Source organism: Panthera leo, chromosome C1, assembly GCF_018350215.1.
Source record: "Panthera leo isolate Ple1 chromosome C1, P.leo_Ple1_pat1.1, whole genome shotgun sequence".
Lineage (NCBI taxonomy): Eukaryota > Metazoa > Chordata > Mammalia > Carnivora > Felidae > Panthera > Panthera leo.
In genome coordinates, this window is record NC_056686.1 from 70335459 (window position 1) to 70349300 (window position 13842).

At 38.9% G+C, this 13842-nt stretch overlaps 1 protein-coding gene across 1 annotated transcript in view; it reads left to right on the forward strand.

Annotated features, from left to right (window-relative positions):
* The first annotated feature begins 1081 nt into the window (after positions 1 to 1081).
* PRKACB (protein kinase cAMP-activated catalytic subunit beta) overlaps positions 1082 to 13842 on the forward strand; it is a 126360-nt gene continuing 113599 nt past the window's right edge. The window contains exon 1 of the mRNA XM_042952403.1: positions 1082 to 1353. Within this exon, the coding sequence (XP_042808337.1) occupies positions 1308 to 1353 (46 nt within the window). The 5' untranslated portion in view covers positions 1082 to 1307. The remainder of the gene's footprint in view (positions 1354 to 13842) is intronic.

A 13842-nucleotide genomic window follows, 5' to 3' on the forward strand; every position in this document is an offset into this window, starting at 1 on the left:
GCACTCTGTTTTTGTCAGTAATGAAAAATATTTTTTAAAAAAATCTGAAAAATTTCCTTGGCTTACTTTAAAGTCACCTGGTATCCATTAAACCTTACTGTGCCTGGTGCCTTGAGGACACCAAATACGTTTATGTGGTCTCGCCCTCAGGAACTTAAGTCTTTCTGCATTAAGTTTGGCACAAATGCTCGAAAAGTTAAAAGGAACGGTAACAAAAAATATTGCAGTGCCACATACCTGTAAGTAAAGCTATATGAAAAATCAAGTGCTCTATAATGTATATTAATAAAACGCAATTATCAATTGTGAACGCGTTTATTCTGACATCAACACAGAAAGCTGCTCAATCCAATGTCTCGCATCAACACACTGTGCAGAAATGGTATTTTCCTTATCGCCACCTGGGAGACGTCTGATAAAACCTTGAGAGTGACCCCACAAAATCATGGCGAATGAAAACCGCACTGGAAACATCACGGGGCTTGCGACTGATGCCTGACCGGGAGGACAACGTGGTGGGCTCAGCGAATACCTTGAATCTTCGGAGTAAAGGGAGGTTCCGAGCCACGGTCGACATTAGGGACCAAGTTGTTTCCGCGGCTGAGGCTGGCCAGTCCGCACTCGCCAGAGGCAAGAACTAGGGGGTTCCCCTCGCTTGGGATCTCCTACACGCACGTGCGGTTGCCCGGGCCTGCGGGGAGAAGGCGACCTTCGAGCGAGCAGCCGCGGGATTGCGGGGCACAAAGAAAGCAACCCGAGCCCCCTTGCGGCCTCCCGAGGCCCCGCTCCAGGGCTGCGAGACGACGGGTTCCTCGAAGCTAACGGTTCCCACGCCGCCTCCCGTATCTCTGGGATGAGCATCCGACCCAATCCCGGGCCACAACACGCAGTTCAGCGGGCCGCAGAGTCGCCTGTCTGGGTTAGCCTGCACCGCCGCCCCCGAGTCAGGCCCCCTCACCCCACCGCCCTCGTCCAGGGCGACACGTCACTTCCGGCGCGCGCGCCCGCCCGCGGAGAAAGACCGCGGCCGGCGAGGGGGGCGAGCGAGGGGGGCGGGGCGGGGGAAAGGGGAGTGTCCGCCCGCTGCCGCCGCCGCAGCTACAGCTGTAGCCCCTGGGGCTGGGGAGTTCGCTGAAGCCCTGCCCTCCGAACTGGCCCAGGCTGCTCGTCCGGACTCGGGGCGCCAGCGCCAGGAGCACCCACCGCTTTGACCGGTGCAGAAGCGGGACTTGCCTGAGCCTGTGGAGCGGCGGGGACGGCCCCGGCCCCCCTCCCCTCCCTGACCCCTTCTTTCCATCGCCCCAGTCATGGGGAACGCAGCGACCGCCAAGAAAGGCAGCGAGGTGGAGAGCGGTGAGTCAAGGGCCGGGTCTGGGTACCTACCGGGCGGGCCGGCGCGGGGCACCGATCGCCCCTCCGGGTCGGAGCCCCGAGGCCGCGGGCATGGTCCAGGCCTCGCAGCGGCCGCCGGGAGCTGCTCGAGGGGGCCCTGGGGACCAGCTGCCTTCCTCCTCCATCCCCCCCTCCCCCCCGCCCCAGCTCCGGCGTGAGGGCCCAGCACGGAGGGCCGGATGGAGAGATCGAGGGAGAAGAGTGGTCCCCGAAATTCCCTTTCTCTATAGAGCGAGGGGGACGCACTCGCTAGAACAATTCCCCAAATATGGTCCGGATAAGAAGTCCATAGAACCATCCAAGCCCTTGCTTCCCCTACCCACGACCACCTCTTTGGGAGCCACAGGTAGTGCTGTGGGCAGAGTTGGCTCTTTTCCCTCCATCACTTGGGGCCAGCCCAACCTATCACGAGGTAAGGGGCTACTAGTCTGGCTTTCCGCAGGTAAGGTTAATTCTGAGCAAGCGTTTGTGTTTTAGAGACCCTTCCGTCTCTTCAGATTAGGAATGGAAGATATAACAAGACTAAAGTGCAACTTTCTCCTTGAAAAAAGCAAGGCAGGTTTGCCTTTTCTTGAGACATTCAAGACTCTCCTATGGTGTCTGTAAACTTAAAGGTCACTCACTTAAAGTGCTTACAGAATATGGTGAATTTCTTCTGAAAGCTGAAAGTGCAGGCACCCTACATTTTACACCAAATAATAAAAAGTCATGCAAATTGAATTTCTTTATAGTTAAACAAATAAATAAATAAATAAAATCAGGATAGCTGTGAAAGAAAAACTGGTGTGTCTTTGTCCGGTTCCTCTCAGATTTTATAATTCAGAATGATCAGATAACAAATGGTATTTGTTTTATCACAAGGAGTAAATGACATCTCAGCACTTGAGGGAATGCCAGATCATTTATTTCTGTTTGTGTAAATAGTGTCTTTTAATGTTTCTATGTTTGTAACCTGTTTTAGGTTAATTTTGTAATTTGGCATGAAGGAAATAGCTTTTTTTTTTTTTTTTCTATATCAACAAAGCAGAATCAATTTGGAAAGATTTAGTCATTCGTTTTGTTTAATGTGAATAATGAGATCAGATTATATGGTTTATGTTTCACCAGTAAGGTTTTAATTTTCAGGAGCCCCAGAAAAGTTTGAGATACTATCATACAAATTATCAATGACCATACTTTAGTATGTGATAGGGAAATTTTTAAAAGCCAATATAGAGGTAGAACTTTGTTATCTTTTCTTTTTCAACTGCAAAAATGTAGTAACTGTACAGAAAGTATAGGAATGTGAAAAGTGTAAAGAATTTTTTGTGTCTGATGAGTTATCATTTTGCCTTTTAAGGTAAAATGTACTAATTGTGTTACAAAAAAGTATGCTTGATAATTGAATCATATCAGTGATTTTCATTAGCAAATACTGGCCTGTACAATGTTTATGTTTTTACATTGTAAAAAGAATGATAGTAGACTCTTCTCTGATCTGTATATTTCCATTATTAAGTTACCAAACTAATTCTCCCTTAGACAGTACTAATTTGAACCTCATAACTATGGGATAATCTCAGAATATTTACAGAAAACAGAATAAACTTTAAATATGTATTTAAATTATTCCTACGAATAAATTCTTTCCTGAGCTTTAACTATTAGTGACAGTCTATTTAGTAAGTATGTTAGCCAGCTTTTTATGCAAGTTTATTTATGGCAACTGAAGGTCATTATAGTAGTTTGCATAAATGTTGTAAAGTGATAAAAGAAAATAGCAAATGATGTCTCATCGGGACAATTATTGAAATGTCACGTGTTGATCACTTTGTAATTTCATTTGGAGCAATGTTATCAGATGTGTGTTGCTGCTGTTCTATAGTTAATAAAGTTTATTGATATCTCTTAAAACTTAATGAAAGAACAGCTTTTACCATTACAGACCTAACTTCTGTTTACTTTTATTTTTTTAATTTTTTTACGTTTATTTATTTTGAGAGAGAGAGAGAGAGAGAGAGAGAGCGTGCACGTGCAAGTGGGGTAGGGGCAAAGAGCGAGAGTGAGAGAGAGAGAGAGAGAGAGAGAGAATCCTAGGCAGGTTCCACACAACGCAGAGCCTGATGTGGGGCTCTAACTCACTAACCATGAGATCATGACCTTAGTTGAAGTTGGAGGCTTAACCGATTGAGCCACCCAGGTGCCCCTCTTCTGTTTATTTTTTAAAATTATTCTTGACAATATATACCTTTCAAAATTTGAATGTAGTTATTTAAACTTTAGCTGGTAGTAAGAGCATAAACTTTCAGAAATATAAGCGATCTTAGAGATCAGCCTGTATAATCATTCCATTTCAAAGTCAAAGAGCCTGACCTCTGAAGAAGCTGAAGGTGAGATCATATTATTACTGATAGCAGAGTAAGGAATAGAATCTGGTGCTCTGATTCCATTCTGCATCACTAAATAATCAATTAATACATACATTTTGAAAATGCCTATCAAGTATATTAGTTCTGTTTGGAGACTCGGTAGGTAAAACCTCAAGAAATTTACAGTGTAGTGTGAGAAAGAAAATGTACTTACTGAAGTTAACTGAAAAGTAAATTAGGATAACTGCTAACATTATGGGAAGTAAGATTAGAACTCTGAAAATGACCAACAGGAAAATGTTTGATTTGAAATGATGATTAAAATGTATAACGTTGATTATTATTTGGGGTTTGATCAGGACCATGCCTCATAGAGATGATTCTGGAGTTTCATTATAAAAAGATTCCAGAGGAATGAAGCTTTGACCATTTGGTGCTTCTGTTGTATTCTATTGAAATCTCTATTCCAGGAGGGCACCTGGGTGGCTCAGTTGGTTAAGCGTCCGACTTGGGCTCAGGTCTCACAGTTTGTGGGTTCCAGCCCCGCGTCAGGCCCTGTGCTGACAGCTCAGAGCCTGGAGCCTGCTTCAGACTCTGTGTCTCCCTCTCTCTCTGCCCCTCCCCCACTGGCACTCTGTCTCTGTCTCTCAAAAATGAATAAACTTAAAAAAAAAAAAAAAGGAAAGAAATCTCTCTACTCTTGGAATAAAACATTTTCCAGGGTAGGACTTGGAGATGCCATTCTCATTTCCACACTTTCTGGAGATAACATTAAGTTGGGTACCTGTTGTTCTATTGCCATGAACTAAGAAATTGTATTAAGATATCTTGAAAACTTATTGAAAGAACATCTTTTACCATTACATACCTGTGTATTTTAAAAAAAATACTCTCAAAAATATGTGTTTCAGAATTCGAATGTAGTTATTTAAACTTCTGCTAATACACAGAAGCATAAATTTTAGAAACATGAGTATATAATTTTCTGAGAAGCTTTAAACTCTTGTCATTCAAAATGGTTCTACTTATCCAGTCTCCCACTCTTACTTTACCCACAGTTGCCAACATAAAAAGCAGATGCCACTGTTTTATCATGGGAAAGTTCTTTTCGTTTATTTCCTTTTTTAAGACCCATTAGACCCCACAGGTTGCCTGTGGGGCTTTGTATTACACTCTTATGGCAAAGGTGTTGAGACCAATGGGTGAAGTGTTGATAGAGACTTGGAGGCAGATTCTCCTGTGACTGCAAGTGGTAGAGCCACCTTGTAACCTAGTGTTTACATAATGATCTTTGAATGTTTTCCCAAGTATCTGTCTTAGGAACTTTAAGGTGAATAGAAATTAATCAAAGAAAGTCTCCAGTAGACTAGGTTCAACCAAAATGCAAGTTTCATAACAACTAGCATTTTTGGAGGGCTTACTATGAGCTTGGTTCTCTGTGTACTTTGCATGCATAATTTCACTTAATCTTTCCAAGCCTGTGAAGTAGTTTAGTTATTTTTCCATTTTATATATGAGGAAATAGAGGCTCAGAGAGACTAAATGACTTGCCTAAGGTTGTACAGCGAGGAAGCCAAGGAGCAACATTTGAACCTAGGCAGCCTAACCCCAAACCCGAAATCCTAACCACTGTGTGAACAGCCTATGCATATCCAATGGAAAAGCTAATTCTCAAACACACAGAATAGCTCAGACTTTATTTTATTTCAGTTTATTGTCAGTTACAGGAAATTTTGGTTGTTTTCAGTAGTGACTTTATTTGTATACATTTAATTCTTAGAGTTATTGTTTCTGGTACTGTTCTCTAAATTCAGTTTCCTCATCTGTAAAATGAGGACAAAAGATTAAGTTACTTTGAAAATCTTTAGATTTAATATGGTATAATTTCAAATTAAGCCATATAAATTGATTTATATACTTAAACCCTTCATTACTATTACTATTTGTATTTAATTATTTTTTCTCATTTGTGAATATATACTTTCCCTTCCTGACCAAAAGCCAATCAAAAACTTACTATTTGAACTTGTATCGCCATTTTGAAAAGTATTTAGAAATTTGCATTTTACCACTGTTGAGAGGAACACCATCCAATCAGACTTTCTGCTGTGATGGACATGTTTCTGTGTTGTGTAATGTGGTAGCCACTAGCTGTATGTGGCTCTTGAGCACTTGAAATGTGACCAGGGCGACTGAGGAACTGAATTTTTAACTTACATGTGGCTATTAATGTTTGGTGTAGTGGACAGCACAAATTTAAAACATAGCTGTCTTTACATGTAATAAAAACGCTAACCCATCTTTCCATCATCTTGGTAACTGGTAGATACTCAACAAGTGTGTGTTGATAAACAGAATGCTGGACTGATCTTTTCTCATCCTAAGAAGGAACTTATTTCTAAAGCATTTCCCCTGAATAAGCCTTTATAAACTTAGTGAACATTACTGTAGCTTAGTGATTTGTGTGTCATGTATAAAGTTCACTACAAAGTTCATTTCCATATTGGGTTCTACTAGAATTAATTTGTTTTAGTTTTCAATACTGACTCTCAGTGAACATATTTTTATTGTAAGTTTTGTAGATTTAAATGTTGATTAGGAGAAATTTAGTGATCTCATATCATACTCATGTCTTTAAAGTTTTTAGTTATCAGGTATTTTTAAGGGAAAACCAGTAACAGGTATTTGCGCCAATTTACTAGATTGGCAGAAGTATTTGGGAATGGTTTTCTTTGAGTTAAAAATTTTTGAAAAAGAAAACAAAAGGTCCCAACAAACAGCAACACTGTCTAAATAATAAATACATTGTTATCTGATCCAGATACATGATTTTGTGATTCACTTTGTACAGATTATCTAATGTATAAAATTATCTCATGTTTAGAAACCATTTTTCCCATTCTCCTGGTCAGTGACCTCCACTTAGGATCTACACAGAATGTTGCTTTTCATTGCCAGCAACAGGATAATTAAAGACCTGAAAGCCAGCTTAGAAAAGTAAGCCACAGTTGAGTGGCAGAAGCAGTCCATGAAAAGATCCTAGGTAAGCCATGATACTTATTAAAATTCTTCAGAGAGTCAGGAGTTGACCATAAATCATTTTGGTATTCCATTAAATTAATAAAATAAAACAATTAGTATAATTTACAAGATTGTCTGTATACCTAGGTGATAATAATGTTAGTACAGATATATGATCAGATTTTTTTAGGGGAATAAATCTTAAGTTTTGAATAAAGAAAAGTATGTTAAGTAGAAAAATGTGGAATTTATGGAAGTAAATATACCCTGGTCAGTACCACATTATTTTGAGTATTTTAATTTTAAAACTTCCTTCAAGAGTATCCTATATAGTTCTTTTCTTTGTTGGTCCATTCATTCATTCCACATAGTTGAGTTCCTAATATGTGATGGACTCTATGCAAATCTATGGGAGTAAAGATTGAATATGACACTATACCTGCTCCATAGTGCCTACATTCCAGAAATTAGAGACATATTTGTCAACACATTGATGGGGTGAAAGCTGTTATAAGTACTTATGTAAAAACTCAGTGGGGAAACCAGTAGAAAATACGGTCATTTCCACTGGTGTTGGGAGGGTGAGGTTCTAAAGGACTTCAAGGAGGAGGTGAGCTCTGAGTTGAGCATCGAAAATGGTAAGTGTTCAACAGGAGGAAGTGTGCTCTGAGTAGAAGGAACACAGAGTGAACAAAGATGCAGAGGAATGAAACAAAATGGGATATACAGGAAAAGGAAAGTAAGTTGTCCATTGTGACTAACTGAGAGGATAGAATTGGTTGTAGGAAAGAGGGGAAACTATATAATGAAAGATGAGACTGAAGAAATGGACAGAGCCATGTAATGGAAATTCCGATTTTGAATTTTATCCCATAGATATTAGGGAGCTGTGGTGGACTTCAGAATAAGGGAGAGACATGATCAGATTTGGGTTTTACCAAGATTACTTTGGTTGGTAGTGTGAAGATGAGTCACTTTATGGAACAAGTGGAGTAAAGGCAGGAAGATCAATTAGAAGACTCTTGCATGCAAGGGAGGGACTTTGAGGGTCTGAATCAAGGCGGTAGAGGTAGGGATGCAGGAAAAGCTCTGAAATTTGAGAAGTTTGGAAAATGAAAATGAGCAAACTGTACTTGGGGAATGAAGAAGAAGAGGAATTGGAAATAATGCCCAAGTTTTTCGCTTGTTTGGATGGGTTGTGATGCCAGTAATAGAGTCAGGAAGTGAATAAAAGGCCAGGAGCAGATTTGGGGAGTATTGAATTCAGGGGCATATTGAATTCAGGGTGCCTATGGTATTTCTAAGAAAAGTGATACCTGATTGGTTGTTCTATACATGGATTGTCTAATTTAATTCTCCCAGTCATGGTGGGGAAATGACCTTGGATGGTTAGAGGATCTGTTCCACATAACATCCTCATTTTGCTCCCTTAAAAAAGGCCAGCTGTTTAGAAATTATAGAACTAAAACACCTGAGGGATGCCTGGGGTGGCTCAGTTGGTTGGGCATCTGACTCTTGATTTCAGCTCAGGTCATGATCTCAGAGTCATGGGATCAAGCCCCACTTTGCAGGGCTTCATGCTGGGCATAGAGCCTGTTTGAGGTTCTCTCTCTCTCTCTCTCTCTCTCTCTCTCTCTCTCTCTCTCTCTCTCTCTCCCCACCTCCCTCCCTCCCTCCCTCCCTCCCTCCCTCTCTCTCTCTCTCTCTCTCAAAATGAATAAACATTAAAAAAAAAAAAAAGAACTAAAACATCTAACATAATTCCTAGAAATTCAGAACTACAGCTACTAAAAGTGTAGCTTTTTTGTTTTGAAAAGAGTAAAACCTAAAGCACTGATGAAAACAGTGTAACTTTAAAAGAAACAAAATAATTTAAAATCAGATAAAATATTACTTTTACAGTTAAAGTGTACATCCTGTAAGCTATTGAGTTTGGTAGAACCATGTAGAACAGTGGAAAGAACATGTAAAATACAGTAGCAACATATATTTTACTAAGTAAATACCAGTTTTGTTCCCCTGGAGTGCTTTCAAATAAATATTATAACATTGAGATATAACTTAGTGGTAAGGACATGAACTTAGAATAAGAAAAATCTAGATTGTTTTCTAATACTTTCTATTACTTCACTTTGAACAAGTGTTTGTTTTAATGTCTCCAACCTATACTGTAAAGTTGAGAAGAGAGGATTTGATAATGAGGCTGTGGTCTTTTCCAGTTTTATAATCTAATGATTCCAATATATTTATTAAAGAAAGAATGTACATTTAGAAGTACCAACACTTGGGAATAAATTATAGAATGTTCTCAGAAAATTATGTGGAGAAAATTATGTGGGTGGAGAAGTGGTAAATGAGCCTCAATGTGAGCACATATAAGGTACTGTATTTAGGGAAATTTTTTACCTGTACTTTTAAGAATGATAACCTATGAATTTTGACCTAGGAAACATTAATGAATCACTGTATTGATTGTTGAAGATATTCTCATGTTCTACTGCAGGTAAAGGGATCATTTAAATGTTAGTCATCAGAGGAGTGGAAATAAAACACAGAGCATTCTACTATTAATGTAAAACCCTTAGCATACTGTGTGTAGTTATGATGTTTTGTGTGTAGTCGAACCAGGGGAAGTTAAGATCAGAGGCAGCTAATAGGTGTAAGAAAATAGAAGGTTTATTGTATGAGAATAAGCTAAAAAAACACAAAACAAACTCTTCAAACTAAAAAGGTTATGGCTACATGATTAAAATGTATAAATCAGGTAGCATTGACAGAAAAGCTAGGATTTTTCACTTAAATTTGAATTATAAGAACTCATGAGATATTCCTCAAAACTTAAAAAAGCTAGTTGTAGAGCAAATAAAATACAGCAAAACCTTGAGAAACTAGGCTTAGAGAATAAGTCTTTTTAACTCCTTTTTAATCATTTAGGTTTAAAGGTAAAAAAACATTTGTGCTTATAAATTCAGCTAGTATTTTTAGCAACTTAAAAATTGCTAGAAAATTTTAATGCTTTTTTTACTCTTTTTATAGGTCTTATAACCCCTTCTTCTTCTTATAACTTCTAAAAGAGTCATTGATATTAACAGATAAACCTTTTTCTTACTAATACTGAGGTTTATTACTATAATGCAAATAATAAATTGTTTTCCCTGATAAGGAGAGATAGCTTGAATTGCATAAATTGATATGGATGTATAGCTTAAGTTTTTACTTTAGTATTATAATTCATCCATTTATTGGAGCGACTGGGTGGCTCAGTCGGTTAAGAGTCTGACTCTTCATTTCGGCTCAGGTCATGATCTCATACTTCGTGGGTTTGAGCCCCACGTCGGGCTCTGTCTGTGCTGACAGTGCAGAGCCTGCTTGGGATTCTCTCTCCTCTCTCTCTCCCCCTCTGCTACTTACTCTCTCTCTGTCTCAAAATAAATAAATAAACTTAAAAAAATAATAATTCACCCATTTATTTGATTTTTAAAAAAATATCTTGGGGATGGGAGATAAAGAGTTGCCTTTATGTAGCTCGTAGTCTTTTGGCAGATTTAGATAAGTAAAAACATAATTATGAGAATTTTTTAGGACGTATAGTATAGGATGTTTCCTGTGGTGATAATTTTGTTTTTTAACTTTTTGGTTGTAATGTAAATGAGATTCAGTAATGCTCTGTATCTATGCAGATGGTTTTTTTGAATCAAAGTTAGGACTCTTAAAGAGAAATGCACTGATAATTCACAATGATAAATGATGCACCAGCACATGTGACCTTAAAGCTACCTTAGAAAATCCAGTGTAGATGTTGTATCTTATCTGACTTGCTATTACAAGGTGAAAAGTCCCAGGTTTTATGGCCATGATTTAAGGTTATATTCCCTATTGCCCACTATTCATATAAAGTTAACTTTTCAATGACTTCTGAATTTTTTTTCTTGTAAAATAACTGTTGAATCTAAACCTTTAAGTCCTTGGCAAATCTGTATTCTCCGTCTGGACTTTGTCTTCAAAAAATTAAAGATACGCTCTTGAGATCTCACTTTAGAGTCCTACTTAGTAAAAGGGGGTGCCTGGGTGGCTCAGTAGGTTAAGTATCCAACTCGTGGTTTTGGCTCAGGTCATGATCTCTCAGGTTCGTGAGTTCAAGCCCCACATCAGGCTCTGGGCTGACAGTGTGGAGCCTGCTTGAGATTCTCTCTCTCTCTCTCTCTCTCTCTCTCTCTTCTCTCTTTCTCTCTTTCTCTCTCTCCCTCCCCCTCTCCATGCCCCTCCCCCACTTGCTGTCTCTGTCTCTGTCAAAATAAATAAATTAAAAAAAAAGAGTCCTACTTAGTAAAATGAGTATTCAATTTCTATATTACTTACTTATTCTTTAAATATTTCTTTTGTTTAATGTTTATTTATTTTGAGAGAGAGAAAGTCAGAGTGCAAACAGGGGAGGAGCAGAGAGGGAGACACAGGATCTGAAGCAGGCTCCAGGCTCTGAGATGTCAGCACAGAGTCTGACACAGGGCTCGAACCCATGAACCGCGAGATCATGACCTGAGCCAAAAGTCAGAGGCTTAACCAATTGAGTCACCCAGGTGCCCCTCTATATTACTTATTCTTAAGTAGATGACCATACGGCATCATCCAACTATTGTGCGTAAGCCACAAACTTAAGAGAATATGTTTGTACAGGTATAACTTAACTTTTTTTGTAGGTGCTAATTCTGCTGATAATTTAGCCCCTCTAATCCAAGGAGAAGAGCTTCCTGTCTGAGTAGGAGCCATGAAAGATTAAATTGGGGAAGAATATGAATCCCTCTTTAGGCTGTAGTCTTGAAGTTACTAAGTAAGTCATAGTTCATCTGATAGAATGACAGAGACAGAAAGGTCATTTATTTGTCATTCATTCAATCCTTTAGTTATTCTCAATCAGTATTTACTGAGTGCCTACTGTGTATCAGAGTCTGTGCTAGTCCATAAATGCAAATATGTGAGTAAACATAAGACTTGGTTCCTGTTTTAAGCTGGGAGACAGATACATACAGATATTTATGAAAAAATGTAGGATGATACACAGTGCCTAAGATTTGATACTAGGCTGAAAATACAATGTAGGAGTGTATATAGGTTTAAGTGTTGAATTCCTGAGATCATACTATAACCAACGTAAATAGAAACTGGCTTTGAGTCCATTTTTGGGGATGTTTACATCTGTGATTATAGCACTTACAGTAGCATTGATTCTCCATTGTTTCTCCCACTGTAATCTCTAAGGGCAGAGCCGGTATCTGTCTTGTTTAGTGTTTTAATCCCTAAAATTTGGCACAGTTCCTAGCCCATAGTGGAAACTGAAATCATCGACAGTTACAAAATACAAAATTTGAGCTTCTTGTAAAAGTGTTTACTCCCCATCTCTCCCCTTAGTTGACAGGTACTTTCTCTTCAATGTATTGACTATTTGGGCCTGTTAGTTGATTTTCTTGAGAAGAGGGTACCTCTTTCCTTCTTTTCTCAGCATATAGTAGTTTGACATATATCAAAATTATATCACTTTTAACTGGTATGGAGAGATTGGTCTCAGACTTCAGGTAGGAAGACATTGGATTAGGAAAAACTATTATGCTCCCAACTTCTTGAAAATCCCTGCTCATTTGAGGCCTACTATAGTCTGTTTGTGTTTCCTCAGAATTCATATGTTGAAATCCTAACCCCCATGGTGATAATATTAGAAAGTGCGGCCTTTTGGAGAGTGCTCCCTTGCCCCCTCTGCTAAGTGAGGTTGCCATAAGGAGATGGCTGTCATTGAAGAAGTGGGCTCTCACCAGATACTGAATTTGCTGGCACCATAATCTTGAACTTTCAGTCTGTAGAACTGTGAGAAAGATTTCTTTTGCTAATAAGCCACCCAGTCTATGGTATTTTGTTATAGCAGCCCGGACAGGACCAAGACAAGGCCTAAACTAGTCAGCTGTACTATTATGTTCCCATCCTTGTAGCTTTCATTTACCAATCTCTTACTTACTTTTCTTCACTCATCAAAAACTTTGGCACGGGGCTCACAATCTTTCTCTGTACTCTAAGCCCTGCATTTATCCTAGGTGGCTTCAAATTCTATGTGGATGACCCATTCATTACCATTGCATCTCAGTTCCTTGACCACATTATCTTCTATCCCCTTCTGTTCACTTCATTTCAAATAGCCAGTCTCACCAAGAATCTTGTCATATTTATTAATTGCTCAATAATCACCAATGTACACGTGCCATTTTCTGATCACAATGTCCCCTAATTTTCTTTGCTCTTTAAATATTCTCACTATTATTCTTCATCAGAATCTTTCGTCCATTTGTCCATCATGTCTCACTTCATTTTCCTTTTTAACCAGTTTCGATTACATGGTCCCTGAAATCCATTGCACTTTTGTCTTTTTAGCACATCTTTCTGACAAAAATCTAACTGATAAACTCAACTGTCTGTTTTCTTAGTGCTTTCAGCTAAGAGCTAAGCAATACTAGAGAAAGCCACATAGAAGGGCACTATAAATGTAGCCTCAGATAGGCTGTCAACATGATTTGACAATTCTACCATATTTCTCTGATCAACACTGTCTCCCATTCTTTATAATTTTTATTTTATTCACTTCACACTTCTGAAGTCCCCATTATCTCATTTCTAAGAGATGATCTTGCCTCATATCTCACAAAGAAAATGAAATGTATCAAATGAGAGAACCCCTTCAACTTCTTTCTATAAAACATGCACACCTCCTGTATTTTAACTTCATCTATCTTGTTATTCTGTTCTAATAGAAGAATTGCCTGTTCTTTTTATCTATTGTTATATCATACATCCTTCCTTCATTTAGTGGCTTAAAGCAATGGCAGCATTTATTTTGCTTAGGAAAGTACAGTTTGGGCAGAGCTCTACAAGGACACCTCATCTCTGCTCTATTTGACAGCAGCTAGCTCAGCTCAAAGGCCAGGGGCTAGAATCACCAAAAGTCTTGCTCATTCATGTGTTCTTGTTTTGCTGGTTGTAGGTAGTTGGAACATTAGCTTGGATTTTCAGCTGAAACATCACATGGCCTCTACATGTGGTT